We start from the raw sequence: 18,905 nt of genomic DNA, 5'->3' as shown, positions 1-18,905 counted from the left end.
TCACGTTAGCTTAGCTTTGCAAAAAATCATTTCTATGGTAAAAGCTTCGCTGTCGCTTTTTGCGGCTTTTGCGCATTTGTCGCTCTCTCACAGCACTCAAAATGAGCTCTCCGCTCTTACTCAAAATTTCCAGTTGGATCCTCCTTGGCAGCGCTGCTTATGTTACATATTTCGATTTCCACTCGTTTTGTCAACATTTCAAACGCGAAAGCCGTATAAACAAAATTTAACGTGTAACCGAAAAAAAGATAAAAGTCTTCCCTTTCGCACCCAATATTTTTGCTTGCTAATTTAATAGAAGGAATCAGCTGCGGGTTTGTGCGCGTGTGTGTGTATTCGTGAGTCTAATCGGAACAAGGATATCTGCGAAAAATAATTTCTGCCGGAAAGCGCATCTGAACGACCACAAAGATGGACTTCAACTTTGCTGACCTGAAGAAGGAGGCCGCGGCCACCACCGAGGACATTTTTAACAAGGCCACGCAGAAGGCTGGCCAGGCCTACGAGGACCTGGTGGGCGGGGAAGGCGGGGACGTTGGCAACGTCAGCAGCGGCGCGCAGGACGACAATGCGCACACCGAGCACTACTTCGCCAACGAGCAAAAGAATCTGGACTTTGGTGACCCCCAGGCCTTCGTCCAGCGCATGTCCGCCGGGGCCAAGGAGGCGCAGGAGCAGCTTGATGCCAAGTTCGCCCAGAAGACAGACGAATTCGACGATTTTCTCAAGGGTGCCGGCCAGAGTGCCAAGCAGGGCATCAGCGACCTGACCAGCGACTTTATGAACGCCGAGAGAGGATTCTTTGGTGGTGTCCCAGTTGCAGCCACATCTGCTCCGGCTCTTGCTCCTGCTACGGACGTCGCACCCACGACTTCAGCACCGGAAGCGGCTGTCCATGAGGAGGACTTGCTGGGCAGCTTCAGTGAGAAGCCCGCGGCTCCTCTCCAACCTTTTGAGCCCACGGCCCCGGCGAACACCAATTTCTATGACGATGATGACTTCCTGGGCATGCCAGCTGCACCCCTGACATCCGCCACCACCGCCGCCGCCGCCGTGGGTAACCAGGATTCCGATACAGAATCGCCGTCCGTTTCGTACACACCGTCGCCGGCTAAGAAGCCCATTGTGGATGCTCTTAAGGAGCAGGATAACGAGAAGTTCATCTCCTCCGAGGATTTGCTGAGCGATTTCCGGGAGGAGCGCACAGTCACCCCGCCCGTGGTGGTTCCTCCTCCAGTGCCACCCCACGCTGTAACCCCAGCTCCAGCACCAGCACCTGTCCCGGTTCCAGCAGCTGTATCAGCAGCCGCTCTGGTAACCGATCTTGACGACGAAGAGGATTTCAAATCCAGTGTGACAGTTGCGCCCAAAGCAGAACCGAAACCGGAGCCGCCCAAGCCCGTTGCCGTACCCGCACCCAAAGTGGAGACGCCGAAGCCAAGGCCAGCACCTGCTGTGCCCACACCAACATCCAAGTCGCAGCCTCAGCCAAAGATTGTGTCCGTGGAGGAGATCTTCTACAAATATGGACTGGGTAAGTCTCAGCACCTATTGGAACTTTTCCACAGTTTAAATTTTCCACTTTTTAATTAATTTGTGCGCCACCGTATTTTAGTAGAGTATTGTTTTGCTGGTGCTGTTGTTGTTTTTTGTATCCTGCGACCGCACCTTGCATCCCAGTTGGCCCTGCCCCCATCTCCTGACCCTCTCCTCTCCCAACTTGTGCGTTTTGTTAGTCATTCGCCGCTCTCTTTGCGGCTTTTGCTTTGGCGTGTCATTCTCCCTGCTCACTCTGCTCATGATGTCATCGCCTACGAGTAATGTATTTTATATCGCGCCGCAAAGTTAGATATTTGATAGCTAAAGATTCCCACTGGAGTGTGAGTGGATAACGTGCAATTACTAAGTTAATATAGGCTTAAGCTAATCCCTGTCTGCCTGGAAGCAGCATTTCATCCGCTCCGGCGACCTTACCATGGTCGATCGTCATCTGGGGCGCGTGATTCACGCTTATTCTATACTGTATATTTTCATATGTAGAAAATGTGGACAAAATAAATGAATGTTCGTCGAAGTGGAGAGTACTCTTTAACCAGAATTATCGGAATCAGATTGATAGATTGGTAGCAAATAGATTTTGCACGCTATGACACAGTAAATCAGAAGAAAAACCTGGTAATACGGGTAATAAAACTGCATGACATTTACTTGTAAAGCAACACCTTGTCCGGCACCTCCTCTTTAGCTATCCCGCACTTAAGGGAAGGCGACACCGTATACTCGGAGGAGCCTTCTTCGAGGACCTGGACAGCCTGGCGACCATACCTCTGGGGAAACTAGCATTCTTTATTGGGGCTTCGGGATGGTTTCATCACCATCACACAAGCAGCCCCATAAACCTAACCCAACCTACTTTTAAATGACTTAGATACAAAAATATGATAATTTGGTTTATAGACGATAAAACTACACATATACGAGGTCTATACCTGGTATGAACACTGGGACACTCTCGCAAATAGTTTCACAATTTTTCTAGATGCTCCACCGGCATGAATCAGCTGCTTTGTCGGAGTCATACACCCGACCTCCCCTCCTCCACCTACATTTCACCTCTTTAAATGGCTCGCCTCCCGCTCTCTGCGTTCATTGACGTATGCCCGCTCATATTTCACATTATTTAAGTGTTTTTTTTTTATTGTTTTAGTTTTTGTATTACGCTTTGGCTTTGCTGTCCATTAAAGCAATTTGCGCCACTCGCAGCGCAACAGAGAATGGTTTCTTGCATCGCAAATTCTGCTACTATTTACTAATATTTTTCTACTACTATTCGTGTTCCCTCATCCCAGTCATGGTCCACTCTGGTCTCCTCTTTGTAGTGCGCCTCACTGCGCAAATATGTATGTACATATATGTATACTATACATGCTCCTGTCTACAGAAAAACATTTTTCCAATTAGCAATTTCCATCGACGCCCTGGGGCTCTGCTCTGATCTGGCTGCAGTCTGTGCATCCCTTTTGTGGAATGATTATGCGGCTATTTTTATTACAATTTAAATGCATATGTATGTACATTTGTTCTTGCTCTTTTCTCTTTACTATCCCCCCCACTTATTATACTTTTTCTTTTGTTTTCCAATTGGCCATTGATTTCGTTTGGGATTTGGTTTATTTGCATACCCAGTACTTGATGTCTACGAGGGCATATTGTTAACGTTAAGACTTTGGTTACATACAGTTCAGGATACATATGTAGTAAAATAGCCCTTTTCATTTAATTTAGTTAATTTTGCAGAAAATCATCCCGTTGGGGTAACTCTAAATATTAATAAGAATAATCTATAAGCGGTCGGAATGTTAAATCAATCTAAGTAAAATCATTCCCATGGGATAAATGTCAAAGACAAATGCAGGAACTGTTTTCCAGGACAGCACAAGTGCACTAGAAACAATTCTGTGTAATGGGTATTGCATGGTGCCATACTCGTACTTCCGCTTTTACTTGTTTCCTTTGTTCCATCTTCCTTCGTCACTATTTTTCTCTTTCTTTCTGTAACTGCAGCTTGACTGAAGCTTAGGATCCACTCCCTCTCTCTTCTCTTATCTTCTCTGCTTTATCGGCGCATTCTTCTTAACTGTAGTTCATTGGCAGCCCACATCCCCTGGTAATTCATTTTCTTCACATGTGGTACCATGCCTGTTTAATCTTGAATAATATCCCAATCCAGAAAGGGAAACATAAGTTTTATTTTATTTTGTTTTGGTGGAACAGAAATTGTAAATATGTACGTGCATAGTACATATGTACACATATCGGACGCAAATTAAATAAATTGTGAGTCGCGTCGCCGGTGCCGAGGATTGTGTAAACAAAGTTTCTTTTGTTTCTATTCGATTTTTTAAGTATTTTTGGTTAATTGCATCTCCCGCGATGGGGGAGGGACAAGAGAGATCATGCATGATCACGATCGAGTTGAACAACAAAAAAAAGTCGCTTTATTAAACAAATGCACATACATACTATGCCTCAAACAGACCTAACCTCAAAGAAACTTTGGAACTGTTCTTCAGGGGAACTGTTTAATTGATAGATTTATTTTGATCGATACTCGTTCTGGAGGTATCAATAGATGGGCAGAACTTCTGGCTGAAATTTAAATTAACTATTATATCTTAAGTATAAATCTATTCTAAATACGGAATCATCTTGTATAGTTTTGCATTGCATCCAACGAACCTGGAAACTTCCTCTTATACCCCATATTGATTCTCTTAGAACTGGGCCATGAGGTAGAAAAAACTCTTTTTCCACGCTTGGCATCCCATACGGAATGCGTCAAGTTCTTGTGACATAAGTTGGTCAGCAGCCAACGTGAGATATTTATCAGCCAGAACAAGGACAATCCATTAGAGACCATAACAACCCCCGGGGAAATATATGTACAAATGTGTCCCAATAGTGCGTTGCCCGTATCCGTGTGCGCTGATTGATTTCCTTTCTAATTTTCACACTGCACGCAATAACATGCCAAGGGCGGGGCAGAGTAGTGGGATTTGGGGGTGGGTGGAGCAACAGCATCTGCAATTTGGGTGCACCATACACATACCGCACCCCCATAGCTGTCGCCGTCTGGTAATTTCCGGCCCAACAAAAACAACCGCAAAAACAAAAGTTTCGGTGGGGGCGGCGCATGCGCCAGATCCAATGTCTTTGAGCTAAGTCTACACCAGGAAAAGTCTCCAAGGGTCAGCTGCAGTGGGTGAAATCGATGAACGGGAAAACTTTTTCCTCAAGTCGGAGCTTTTTCCGCCAAAGCCAGAGCCAAAGATGAAGCTAAAGCTATAGCCAGAGGCGGAGCAGAGTTCAGGGCTATGCGGGGTTGCTCAACCCTAGGGTTGTCCCAGTCATTGATTTTGCATTGCAGCAGAGCAGGTTTAATAAGGTGGAAAATGGGCACGGCGGGGGCCTGAGCAGGCACTCTCACGGCGCGAGCGCTTTGGGCATTCGAGTAGGGTTGTCCTTTTCGGGCCTCGGCATGCTTTGGGATGAAACTCTCTCCGTTCTACGTTTCAGTCTCTATACGCGTCGTGAGGCCGTCACACGGAAGTGAAGAAATACTTATAGCGTAATATCGTAACGTCGTAATATCCCTCTCTCGTTTTCTGCGTAGTGCTATTCGTGTCAATCAACAACAACAATCAAATAAAACCGGACATTTTTGTATACAGAAGTTAAAGGAACGAACTGAATTCCTTTCGTGGGTGCATAAAAAAGAACGATTTTTAAATAAAAAAATAAACACTGCATTTTAGTAGATAAATAATGTCTGCAATTGGTGAAACCGGACAGAATGGCGTGTGCAAGCAGCGCCCATTCATTTGCTCCATTCTTGATCCGAGTAAGTTCTTCCATTAGCATTAATAGAAAAACTCACCCCAAAAAGGTGGAAAAACGGCAAAAACAAAACTAACCTCTGACAACTGTGGTATGGCGTATGGGGTAGATCTGAATTATGGATTGTATAATGGGTGTATGCAGTGAAAGCTTCCTTGTGGAGGGGACCTCATTTCGTAGTCATATACTATATATGTGTACATATTCAATCCATCGACTATCTCTGCTGGGCGGACGAGACATTCTTAGGCCTGTGTCCGCCCAATAGAGCTTTCAATACAAATACATATGTAGGTTTATATCTAGCTACTTCTATTGGGAAATTGTATGAAAAAACCGTTATAAATTGGTGACTGCTTTAATGTGCTTGCTCTGCTTAAACTGCTTGCTATTCTTTTGATAATCTATTCCATCTAATATCTCCTAGAGCGCTCTTTGAATGTAACACACGCCTTACGCCCTGCACGCCTTATACATATCTGTGTATATCATTCCGTCCTTATTTCTGCACCCCACTAACTAACCGCTAACTAACGAAAATCAATATATCAATCGCTTATTTTCAGATGCCTGGTTCAAGCCCGAACGTCTGCACCCGCAAGGTAAGTGGTACAAGTGGCTCTCAAACTGTGTGCACCCCACCCTCGCCGCTTGACCAGAAATAGTACTGGGTAAAACGGATGATGGCTGAGGGGTAATGGGTAATGTGACGACTGTACAAGCGGCATCGCGTTTATGGCGCCCATGTCCGACTGTCTGTCAATATGCGTTATGATGTCATCCGACCAACCCCCACTCCGTTGCCATTTTCGTTTCCTTCCGTTTTTTTTTTTAGTTGCTCGCTGTGCTTTGTTTTTCCGGCTTTTTTTTTTTGTTAAGCCCACCGACAAGTATGCGGCAGGCTTTGAGCGCTTATTGTGCTGGAAGTTCTTGGTGTTGTTTTTGTTGTTGTTGTGCACCACTTGCTGTCGCCTTGGGGTATGGGGAAGTAGTACGCCCGAAAGTATGCCACATTATTCAACATATCCTGTCGAGTGCGTCGTTGTCGATGCGAGTGTGTGCTTTTAATATTAAATATTGCATTCTCGACAGTTTTCCTGAAATATCCATCTACCCATGGGCAACCGAAAAACAATGGCTCGTAAGCCTTAATGCATTCAAGGACATTATTTATATAAATATATTTGTACAGGGATTTAGCACTAATTAAAATGAAATCATTAAGATTTCAGGAATACCGAGCTTTTTCCATGAGAGATTTCTGGAACCTCTGTGATTGCTTTTTATGCGTTTTTCGTTTTACTTTGCTTTCGCTTTAAGGGCTACTATAAAATAGTTTGCATTTGCATTTAAGGGGTAGCTACCCAGAGGTCCCTTCCTGTCCAGTCGCGTTGTAATTAGTCGTCGCTTTGATATAGTTCAGTTACCTTCCATGCAAACGACTGGCACTGGAGCGGCGAACGAGAGCTCTAACCGTAATCGGATCGCATGCTAAGCGAACCCCACTCCGTATACAAAAAACTTTTCCCCGACTATAAATTGCAAGCTGATATGGGGCGTCTGTTGTTGGCATGGTTGGAGCAGAAGAAGGGGACAGGATGGGGCGCCGCATGCAATCGGAGCTTCGTCTAAGCAACGCTCTAAACATGCACTTTCCCTATAAATATATGGGCGTACATACAAGCATACATATGTACTATACATATGTTTAGTATACCTTTTTAAACTCTTGTTGTGACTAATTCGCGCCTCAGTCTGTCTCTGTCTGTAGGCTTTCGTTGAGCTTTGGACTTGTCGGCAAAATGTTAATCATGAACAGACAACACCATAATCGTGCACTTCGATCTTTGTTGATCTGTTAGTCACAAAGAATAAGAAGACGTAGTTGATTCCATTTGAAATTCCTGAACACAATTAAGAAAATTGTTTCGAATTAATTGATACGCTTTTCAATGAGGAATATTAGAGATTGTTGAGCATTTATCTCTCTGCATTTATCAGATTATATTAATACCATATAAGGCACAAAATTTGACTAAGATTCTTTTAAATGAAAAACTTAAGCCGTTCTTATGTGGAGTGCTTACGCTACCATCTTATTTACGAGTAAATCGTTATAAAATCTTGTTATCCTAAACACAGATTGGTCTGTATATACATTTTTTGAAACTAGTCACTTTGTATCCCAGATTCGTTGTAGGCCTACGCTAAGAAAGAGCTATGAAAGTTCAAACGCCAAAGGATGAAGCTAATAGGGACGATAAACTTCAAAGCACTTCAGAGATCGCCTATCTTAATCGTTATAGAATCTTAAATATTTCGATTTCGATTATAACCTATAACTCTTTAAAGGCAAATTTCTCTGCCCACCCGACCGAAAAGAGGTCTTGGCGGCTTGAGTCTTATGCACATTCATTTTTTTATACACTAAGTAAAAGAAATCCATATTTGAAGAGTATGTACTTTTATTGGCCCCCAACCATATCAGACTTTGCAAAAATGTTCTCTTCACTTCTCACTTCTTATTGGCGAGAAATAATTTCTTCGAGTGGGCAAAGCATGAACCTGTGGCTTCATGGCCACCACCCGCCCGGCTCAGACTGGAGTACAATACCTAATTTGGGCTTGGCCGGATCTTGAGTGCTTTTCGCGGTGGACTGCCCACTCTGGGCACTCGAGCCGTTCCAAGAGGCGGCGGCCCACATTGGCATTCTTGGGCGTGAAGGAAAGCCAGCCAAGCAAGCGTCTGGCGGGTGAATATGAAACTATATATAAGCGATTTATTTTCTCATAATTAGTGTAGCGTTAAGAATAATGATTAATATCTGCTAGTTCAGTTCTCTTTTTGGGCATTAAAATATATGCTACATGGAAAATGTACACATAAATACAGTGGGCTCTCTTTTCAACGAATAGATTTGTAAATTTCAGTAAAAGAATACTATTGTAGCAATTTAAAAGTACATCCATCATAACTGAAAGAGCTTTCACTGCACAGTGAGTCATAAAGGTAGACCGACAAACTAAAATGAATAATAACAATCTAATACAACGGGCTTTAGTTCTTTGTAGCAAAATTCTTGTTGAATGGAGAATGAGAAAGCGGCCAAAGTGAAATGCTTACGTGCCGCGGACGACATCAATAAAGCAAGTTCTCTTTTTGTATGTCTACTGGCATACAAAATATATGTATGTGCATATGTATGTATATATTCAATATCTAAAGTTCCAGGCGAACCGATTAGATCATCAAAGATATTTTTCTAGCTTTGCTAATTTTGTGCCAAAAAGAAGACGGAATTTCATTCCATGTGCGAAAAATTTGCATTCAAGTGCAAAAACAGAATTAGCAACAATGCGCATAGGAATGATAAGCTTGAAATGACTTAACGTTCGTAGCTTGATAACTAGCCTGAAAAACAAAGAATAAAAGATAAAAGAGTGCAAGTCATATGTACATATTCCCAAAAGCTTTCGCTTTCCTTCGCCTCTGACGTCAGATTTTATCAGGCAAATGTGTCACGACTGCAAAAAGAAACTTTTCAATTTAAATTTAAATTTAATTCGTGTGCTTTAAGATAAGCAGTGCGCACTGCTCGCAAAAGCAGTTCTATTTAATGTGCAAGCAGTTGGCCCCAACCGTTTGCAAGCAGTGTGCCAGCCGGCCAAGAGCACCCCCTGCACCAGCTGTCTCCCGGCCGGCATCAGCGTTAGCGTCTACGACTGGTTCACAGTTCCCTGCTAATTTTAGCTTTTTAGCTAAGTATCTCAGCCATTCATTGTCGTTGTTGTAGGTCTATTGTTGTTGTGCCTGTTGTTGTCGTTGTTGTAGTTCTGTTGTTGTTGTGCGGTTTAACGTTTAAAGATTACGACGTCTGGGCCGTCAAGCAGTTGAACTCTTAAAGTGGAGCTTGACTATGAAGGCGGTAAATTGAACATTACGTGAAATAAAATGCAAATTTTTTAGATATAGAATCGTTTCCCCAATATCAGGGAAATTCGTCCCTTGGATTGAAACTTCTTGGATCTAGATATCGTTTGTTGAAAATGGTATTGAAAATACCTTAAAAACAACAAAGTAACTAAAATATATTTTGTGAACTCAATACAAATATTAAAACATATCTAACGAATGTTTACCGTATCTTTCATACATTTTTTGTTAGCTAGATGGCTTTAGTGTGAAATTCTTTGCGGTTAGTGAAATTCGACTGTGCTCAACATAGTCCTGCCGAAGAACCTTCACCGTACTTGAAAAAAAACCAGTTGCGACGTGTCAGGTAGACAGAATCGGAAATTTAGAGCCGCAGCCCTGGCAGAGACCTTATGTCGGGGCATCACGTGTACGTCTTAATACTCTCCCTCCTTTCCCTTTCCTGGTACCTGTTGGCGCTGCATGCAGTGACATGTTCAAATCCGTCCAAGCAGTCGCTACCTAAATTGCATTGTGGACTGAGTATGTATGTGTGTGAGAGGCGACAACTACATTAACAGCTACAGCAAATGTGAGCTGCTTGAGAATAAACACACGCAACCAAGCGTTGGACCCAAAGTGTATGGACTATGAGGTGAGACACTCGCAGGGAAACGCTCAGACGGAATACGTTACCTGTTACTCCAAGACCAAAAAGATATATTTTTAAGGGAGGGTTTTTTTTAACCCGATAAAGTATGTATAAGTATACTTATACTCTACATCAGTATCAATAGCCATTCGATATAAATAGCTGTCCAGCTCATTTTATATTATATATTTATTTATATAGAAACTGATTATCGGATATCTTAGTGTCGTTTGGCCGCTGAATTGACTCAAACGTTTCGACTGGATTGGTTTTGGTTCATTTATAGTTCTTAATGTGCGATTCGGAGAGTGGATTTGCCTCACCTTTTATGCATAAGCACACCTTGTGCACCCTCTCTCTCTCCCGCTCACTTGTGGACGGCCTTTTCCGACCCGTTCTATATGCAATATACTCTGGCAGAGGGAGAGGGACGGTACCCAATCACAGTCTCAGCCCCTATGCCGCCTGCTGGCTGCTGTGGTGCGTTTGTCTGTGTAGTGTGTATGAGTGTATCTATGTGCGCCCTGCCCTGAGCTCAGCGCATCTGAAATTAATTGTATTTAGTTGTTGTACGGACTTTGACAACGTCACATTGCCCCAGAGACGGCAACGAGATCGAGACCCAGTACGAGTGTGAGACGCGTAAACGCTGCTTTATACCGAATATCTTGAACTCCTCGGCATGCTGACCTGCACTTGCAGCTGACAGAAACACCGATCCGCAACTTTGTCTTTGTCATTGCCGTGGAAGTTCTTCCCTTTGTGTCTTCTTCACCCCTCTCTGACGCGCGCGAAGCTCCGCGGAATTTCTCGGTCTTTTCTAATTATATAACTTGGATAGGTGCCCTAACGCTCTGCCAGAACGCTCTGGCGACATATGTATGTATGTATGTACGAACGCATATCGAGACGGGCACGCATTATCTCTTAAGTGCATTTATCGCCAAATAAAGTCAAACTTCTCTAACGCGAACATCCCCAAAAGCCTAAATGGACAAAAAGTGATCGTGAAACTCCAGTTGACCTGTACAAATTCATACGAAAGTGTCGTTTATTGTTCGAGGAGCCGTTTTAGCACCTAACTAAAGTCTACAAGGAGAGAACTAGACAAATTTGGTGTTTCCCTTATATGGGTAACATCTTTTGATAGCCTTGCACGCGGTGTTATTATCTAGCCATGTTAATATCTGTCTGTCTGTCTGTTCATGTGGCAAGCAATAGATAGATTAATAGATTTTTCCTTTCTTTAGCAGTTCTTTACGCTGATTCGGTTTAAGAAGTAATTTTATATTGGGATATAGGCTGTTTCGAGTTAGAGAAGGTTTACTGTAGTACATAAATCCTGTAGAAATGATATATTAATATAAATCTAATCTCATTATGTTTGCCAGTCACTGCGGTCGTCCACCGTCCGCCGTCGCCGTCTTTCGCGTTTCGTCGCTATATTATTCTCATATCAGTTCCGAGTGCGAGGTACTTTCGGTGGCGGTTTTGTCTAGGTCGATCGATTGTCGGTTCGGTTCGGTTCGGATTGGATCGTCGCGAGTCGTTTAGTTGCCATTCTACGGTTAATGTTAATGCCCGCCGTTGCATTCGCATTTCCTCGATCCGTGAACCGCTCTTGTCTGTGTGTATTTGTGTTTTGAGGGAACTTTCGCTTTATTGTCTTTCCTTGTCTTCTCTATTGCAGTCAGTAGGAAAGCTTTAGTGATAGAATATTTACCATATACTGAGTATATACAGAGATATTTTCAAATAATACACACAAGAAATGGCATCTGCTCTGGAAACGCTGCAAGGTCTGCTGCAGACGCTCGGCGAACTTAAAGAATTGCCTCTCAATCGTGAGTCGTGTAAGTATGCCAGAAATATTTACCCATACTCCCACCAAGTGGATAGGGCTATCGCGTGGCCCCTCGTCACCGCATGGCTAGCCGAAAAATAAGGAATTTCCCGTGAGGAAATTTCTTTTATTTCTTCTTTATTCTCGCGCTTTTCCCTCTCTCTCTCGATCTCTCTCTCTTTCACTATTTTTTTCAGTCCGCCTGTGCGTTGTTTCTAATTGCAGCTATAATTTATTTATAAATATTCTTTTTCGTGTCTAAGGGAAACTGTTGAGAACTTTGAAACGTGTAGAAAGAAACGTATAGAATCAAAAGTATGGGAAACTGTGTTGGTTCGGCCTCTCTGATAGGCGAAAGCCTCTTGAAACGATAATAGTATTACGTATAGGAGCTTCCATTTAAAAAACCAATAGATAACTTTCCCTCCTCTTTTCTCCACTATCTGATTATGTTCAAAGCTCTTTCGTATCTATCAGTCCAATCGTACTTGATTCTCAATTAAATTCTGCTTAGTTTCTGCTTTTATCGGAGCTTTACTCAGTCGAATCCTACAAATCTCCAAATATCTTTAGCCCTTCAACTCTGTTGGAGAAATAGAGAATAATCAATTCTTCCTTTAACTATGATTAACTTTTACGTCTATACTTTGAAGGTGCTTGCTTGGAGTCATAAAAATATTATAATCCCCGTTGCCGCATTTAGAAGGGGATATTTCCTCCTGACAACTCATGTCCCCCCTCCTGATTAAGCCTCCACAATGATAAGGGAACCATGAGTATAGCGACTTGTCATGTTGCTTCTTTGTATACCACCCTAGAAGTGGGTACAATTAAATGGGTATTTTTGGGTTTCCTCTATGAGGTTGGTTTTCTTGTTCTATGTCATGTTTCCTTTTCGTTTTTTGCTGATTTTCCTTTAAGATTTTCTTTGTTCAAATTTCTTTTAATTATTATGATTATCGCTGCTTATGCAATTTCGCAGCCTTTCTGACAATGTCAGGTGCAGCAAATTATTGTATTTTTGTTTATTTAACAACATTAGCGAATTATGTCAGAGACACAGTTCCCGTTTCCCTTCCCCCTTAATTTTGTTCACCCTATCTTTCTGCTTTCATCTCTTTCTCTCGCTCTCAGGCTCTTTGTTTGGGGGCAGGCATGATATCATGTAAGCATAGCTTACTCATTCGAACGCGCCAAAAACGCAAAATAAATGTCAGATGGCGTTAGAACGGAATGTTGGGGTGGGGTTTTTGCGGAAAAATACGGACAGGGACAAAGGTGGTGTTTCTACAATGATGTCACTCTTACCGTTTTCTATAAACTAAAAAAACAAACGCAGTTTCATTTTCTATTGCGTTCTAAGCCGATTTCTGCAATGTGGAAATCCACTCACATTGCACATGGAACTCTTGCCGCCAGACAAGCTGTGCACTAAATGCTTCTGACTTGAATGAAAGATAATAGTTCCATAAAACGTAGTTCCGTTTTCATCTGGCAGTGCATTGAACTGCCGCCCCTGGCTAACTTTTGATTTCGTATTAAAGCTGAGGGAAGTTGCCACGGCATTTTTTACCATTTCACCATTGCTGGTCACGCTTCGGATCCATGATTCATATTAAATCGCAAAGCAGACGTAGAACGTAAGGCAACGTAAGGGCAGCCGGCAGGCAGGCCAACTTCGGTGACATACGAATGCCGGAGCCGAAGAGGCCCCAAGTTCGCGGTGGAGGTTGACGTTGACACGTTGCTGACATATTTCTCTGCTTGTGCTCTGTCGCTGTTGCTGTCACTGCCTTCGATGCGCCCGCATTCGCGTTTTATTGTTGCTATTGTTAATGCGCGTTATCTTTTACTTTCAATGCGGATCGTCGCTCTCTCCCTGTCTGGAGAAGCTTTGCTGTGCACTGTCTCTCTCTGCCATTTCAGAAAACCTGTTTGCCGCCGCCTCTGTTGCGCTCTCTCTTTCTCTCTCTGCATACGTCGCCTGCCTCTGCCTGGCTAATTGGGCGCTTGTTGGTTTGTTTTCTGCTCCAACTTCTTCCAGTTCTTTAACGGAGCTCGTGTCAGACGGTCGGCAGCATCGTCGTGTACGTGTGTGATTGTGTGCTTGTTCGTGTGTGAAGTTTGCACTAACTAAGTGTTTTTAGCTATAATTAAAGCTAGACACGCGAAAACCCGAATCCCAAACCCCAACCTTTGCATACATTTTGGCGCCAGGCGTTTGTAACTGTAACAGCGGAAAATGGCAGGCGGCAGCAAACGCTACTCACGCAACAATTCCAACGGCAACTTCCAGTCGCTGCCCGAGCGCGGACCAGGTAATAAGAGTTCCCTCCTCTCCCCTCCTCCCCGGCAGAGGCACCTTATCATGCGCCTTGTGTCTGGTCTGGTCCACGTTGTCCACTTTTGGCACACGATATACCAGAGACAACTACAACAACGATCAGAGGAGGAGGGTCTTATCTGCGCGAGGCGCTGAATGAAATATTTATTGAGTAGGCGCTGAGATTGCTGGCTACGTCAGCAGTAGCACAGCGACAGCGCAGTCGCCAACGTGGCTAAACAAAAAAAAAAAATGAAATGAAATGAAATTCGAATATAACATGAATGAAAGGCCAACTTAAGAGACCGAATCGATAGTTACTCTTGAAGATTGATTGTTTCTATGGCAGCTGCAGATATGATATACATACATATGTACTTCATGGTAGGTCGATCGTTTCCGACTTATAGAGTGAATATAGGAATATTTGTGAATATTCCTTTCATCAAAAGTTCAGCTCCAGTCCCAAACTTTTGCATAATTTATTTGTCAGCGAAAATATTTTATATATACATGTTGTTGCTGTATTTTCATTTATCTGCCACGTTGTGTACTTCCCTGGCAGCGAACAATTTTGTGCTCATCATCAAAATAATCCAAGCTTGCAATTGCACTTTTCAATACACATAGAACAAATATTTTAATATACAAATTTTGACTTTTTAATGCCATGGAGAAAACCCTATCTATGCAGCTCAGAATCCTATATCCGTTTTGGGTCTGAAATACCGTAAGCGGTACAAGAATTTTCATGTTTGATACAAGGCTTTCTTCCTCTTCCCAATCTATCTATTGTCTACCCAAATAGCAAACGTTTTAATTCCAGCATAAATAAATATCTAGCAGATTAACACAATCTATTCTCTATTCCTATTCCAATTATATACACAACATGTGTTTAGTGGGTATTCCACAGTCGAATTATAGCCGCTATAGGCGGTTCCAACTTGTTTTTTATATCCATACAAAAGAAGAGGAACTGCGGCTGTGACTGCATCATCATGATCGTGGGCCGCACTTCACTTTCGGCGCAAACCCGTTTCAAGGCGACCTAAACCAGTTCTCCGGGGCTTCGATCTCTTTGAAACTGGGAATATTTGTTGCAATTGTAACGAACATTTTTTTATTCAATTGATAGCTGAACGCAGTTCATAAGGAGATATGTTACTTTCTCCCATGAGGGAGAGAGCTTTCTCAGAGAGCTTAACCCAATTTAAGGTCTACATGTGGTTGATAGGTATTGGTTGCCATCTCATCGTTGTCTCCTTTCTAATTTGTTTCCAACATATTTGCATAATCAATTCTAGATCTACCGTGAGCCTAAAACTAGTTTTCTTAACTTTTTTTGTTGCTCTTCAACAATGTTTTTACATATTTACTTAGCTGTATTCTATAGAGACATTTATAAATAGTGGATTTAAGCTAGGCAGGGAGCTGTCTGGCGTTCCCAAGTATTTTAATTAGATATGTATATTGAAACCTAATGAGAATTTCAAGGAAAGTATTGTTGTTGGATTGTTGTGGGATGTTTCTCTGATATTTAATCATTTACCATTTCTGACTAGTAATATATGTCAGAAGAAAGGAATGTATGGTCGAGTGTTTGTATCTTCGTCCGCTTTAATCTATGGAATAATCAAAAAATTACTCATAATTTTCAGATAATTAGGGATACCCAAAAAACACAGATCCACCATTAGATCCTAAGGCTCTCATTTTACTGGATCGTTTTTGACATACTTGTATCTAATATGGAAAGAAAACAAATTGCTTATGACTGTTGACATACAAAAAATATAAATAAAAATCAGCAATATTTCCAGCGAGGTCAATTTCTTTTACTTGCTATTTCTTCTATTTTCTTTGTTTATGGAAACATTTTTTATTGGATATCTAAATTGGGTTTGGTTCAGACGCCGAAAGTGGGCAGGACTTCTTATCGGTAAAATAAAATCAAGAATGCCAATATCAACAATGAAAACGAATGGAGAAGATACGCAGATACAGCATGAGATCCATGAGATTCCTCAGCGTTCCATTTCATTTCCGTTCCACACACTCTACTCTCTCTTCCACTCTTCGTACACACGCTCTCATTTTGGCTGTCTGCTTCTGCTTCTGCTATTTCTCTTTTGTGTTTTCCGGCTGGGTCCGGACAATTTTCTTCTTCTTTGAGGGGCCTCTTGTTCTTATTCGGAGCCACCAAATAATATTTCCCTAGTGTTCAAAACTTGGCAACGAACGTCGAACGCGCACCACAAACGATCCGCAGAAAAATCCCAAAGAATAAACGAAAACGAAATGTCGAAGAAATTTTGTGAGTGAACCACGGAGAGGGTTGGCAAAGGAGGAGGATGCGAAGGGGGTGCAGTGGGTGGAGGGAAGGGAGCTTAGTTGCATGCTGTCGAGCAAATACTAACAATTACCACCTAGACAGTTGGGGGCCCCGAGAGGTGCGCTACAAGTGCAGACAATCGTATATTTACGAGTGTCTCAGAGATTGCATAATTGCCGAAAAGATATAGAATGAAAATATGTGTGTGTTAGTGTGTATGTGTGCGTGGATCTATGTATTTTAGATTTTTCAGTCCACTTTGTCCATTTTATCGCTCATTTTTTTTCATTTTTGTATGGGAGAATGGGAAAAGAACTAGATAATATTTTAGAAACTATTTTCAAGACAGTGAAAAGTCCATTGGCGAACCTTTGTAGTTCCGTGAACTATATCCTCTATCCACCTTAGGTTGATCAAAAAGTGTAAATACTATTGCAGACAATGTCATCGTTCGGCTAATATCAAACTTCCTAACTATCCATAGATCCAAAGCTAATTTAGCCAAAATGTGCTTATCTAAGTATATTTAACGGAAAATATTTCCCTGACAAGCGATCCTCAACACCCAACGCATATACAAACATATGTACATAAATGTACATTAAAGAGCAATTATTCTCTGCAATTATTTATGACTGTGACTAACACGTTCTTAAATTTCTGTGCATTTGCAGTGGAATCCCTCATCTACTGGCGCGATGTGAAAAAATCCGGCATTGTGTTCGGCGCCGGCCTGATTACATTAGTGGCCATATCCAGCTTCTCCGTGATCAGCGTGTTCGCCTACTTGTCGCTCCTGGCCCTCTTCGGCACCGTCGCCTTCAGAATCTACAAATCGGTGACACAGGCCGTACAAAAGACCAGCGATGGACATCCCTTCAAGTGAGTAGAGTTGAGTCCTGGGAGTGGACTGTCACTTACTTATGTTATTATTGATTTTTGCAGGGAATACCTCGAACTGGACCTGACGCTGTCGCAGGAGAAGGTACAGAACATTGCAGGCGTTGCTGTGGCACATATCAATGGCTTCACCGCTGAGCTGAGGCGTCTGTTTCTTGTTGAGGATCTGATCGATTCGATCAAGTTCGGCGTCATCCTGTGGGTCTTCACCTATATCGGTGCCTGGTTCAATGGCATGACTCTGGTCATTTTGGGTAGGTTCATCTTTAAAAATGATCTATTTGTGAAGTTACTAACTAGTTATTTTTCTTCCATTTCCACAGCCTTCGTCTCGCTGTTTACCTTGCCCAAGGTCTACGAGAACAACAAACAATCGATTGACACCTACTTGGACCTGGTGCGCAGCAAATTGACAGAGATCACCGACAAGTGAGTGTGGAGTGAGCCCCCAGGGAGAACAGAAAATATAACAAAATCTCTTTCCTTTCCGTAGGATCCGAGTGGCCATCCCCATTGGCAACAAGAAGCCCGTGGCTGCTGCCGAGTCTGACAAGGACAAGTAAACGAACCGCAATAGCAACACCCACAACAGGAGCAGGAGCAGCGACAGCATGTTTATTTATTTACTAAGCATTATTTGAATGGTTTTAATATTCATCCAGGCATAAATAAATAACAAAGCTACCAGCAACGTTTACATATTAATTGTATAATTGCAATCTACATCAATCGATAATTGTAAATCAAAGTTAGAGAAACCCAAGCAACTTATCAACCAGCAACAGAAAAGAAACAGTAACTTTTAAAAGTTTCAAACATTGTCCAAGTGTCTTTAAGTTTTTAACGAACGAAACAAAGAAATAAGAGTGAAAAGTGGAGGAATTTGAAAACAAACAAAATATATACATATAGACGCAGCAATGCAATTATCAGTTTTCTGAGTTTTAGTAATTTTCAAATCAATTCGATTCTTTTAGTTGATCCTTTTTTAATAAAATTTTTGCTTTAGCTATAATTTGACCATTTTTTGTTGATATTTTGTATAAAACCAACAAGAAGAACTAAGATTACTCTAAAAATAAAACAAACAAGAAAAAATCAAAATAAAAATGAAGTAAAAAAATCCACAACTAATGATTTTGTGTTTTCTAGCATTTTTAATAAAATATATATAATACCTATAAGTAAGCTGATCCGTAAGTCATTAAATACACAAATTGGCGTCCGACCGCTGCAACGCATCTTCGTAAACGTGGCCAAAAGTTTGGACCAAGATAACATACACGCTTGTCACAGGACCTCAATGTGGAATACGAACATGGTCGTAAATCATCATACTCTAAATATTATAAAGAACCATTTCGAGCAGCTTTACCGCTTCATTTACACACTCGTACTTGGCCTTGTTTCACATTGTACAATTAATTTGTAAGCATTTTACATAAAATTAAATCAAATATTTAATGCAAATTTATTTAAGGCTGCGGCCAGTCATTGCAATTGTTGCTTAAATGTTCATTACTATTATAATTGTGACTCTTT

At 41.9% G+C, this 18,905-nt stretch overlaps 1 protein-coding gene across 5 annotated transcripts; it reads left to right on the top strand.

The window, feature by feature from the left end:
• The first annotated feature begins 263 nt into the window (after positions 1-263).
• Positions 264-18,068, top strand: LOC6596358 (reticulon-1-A). 5 transcript variants are annotated; one of them, XM_026987137.1, is made up of 6 exons: positions 264-1,534; positions 5,964-5,999; positions 17,138-17,345; positions 17,409-17,617; positions 17,687-17,792; positions 17,857-18,068. In XM_026987137.1, exons 1-6 carry the CDS (start codon positions 412-414, stop codon positions 17,924-17,926), a joined length of 1,752 nt encoding a protein of 583 aa, XP_026842938.1. In that variant the 5' UTR covers positions 264-411; the 3' UTR covers positions 17,927-18,068. The 5 variants fall into 5 exon arrangements, with proteins under 5 accessions (XP_026842938.1, XP_002021496.1, XP_026842939.1 ...); XM_026987138.1 differs by lacking the exon at positions 264-1,534 and adding an exon at positions 5,326-5,401; XM_002021460.2 differs by lacking the exon at positions 5,964-5,999.
• The last annotated feature ends 837 nt before the right edge of the window (positions 18,069-18,905 follow it).

Source organism: Drosophila persimilis, unplaced genomic scaffold (assembly GCF_003286085.1).
Source record: "Drosophila persimilis strain 14011-0111.01,24,50 unplaced genomic scaffold, DperRS2 tig00000124-arrow-pilon, whole genome shotgun sequence".
Lineage (NCBI taxonomy): Eukaryota > Metazoa > Arthropoda > Insecta > Diptera > Drosophilidae > Drosophila > Drosophila persimilis.
Note: the sequence above shows the minus strand (reverse complement) of the source record. Positions and strands in the feature narration are given on the sequence as shown.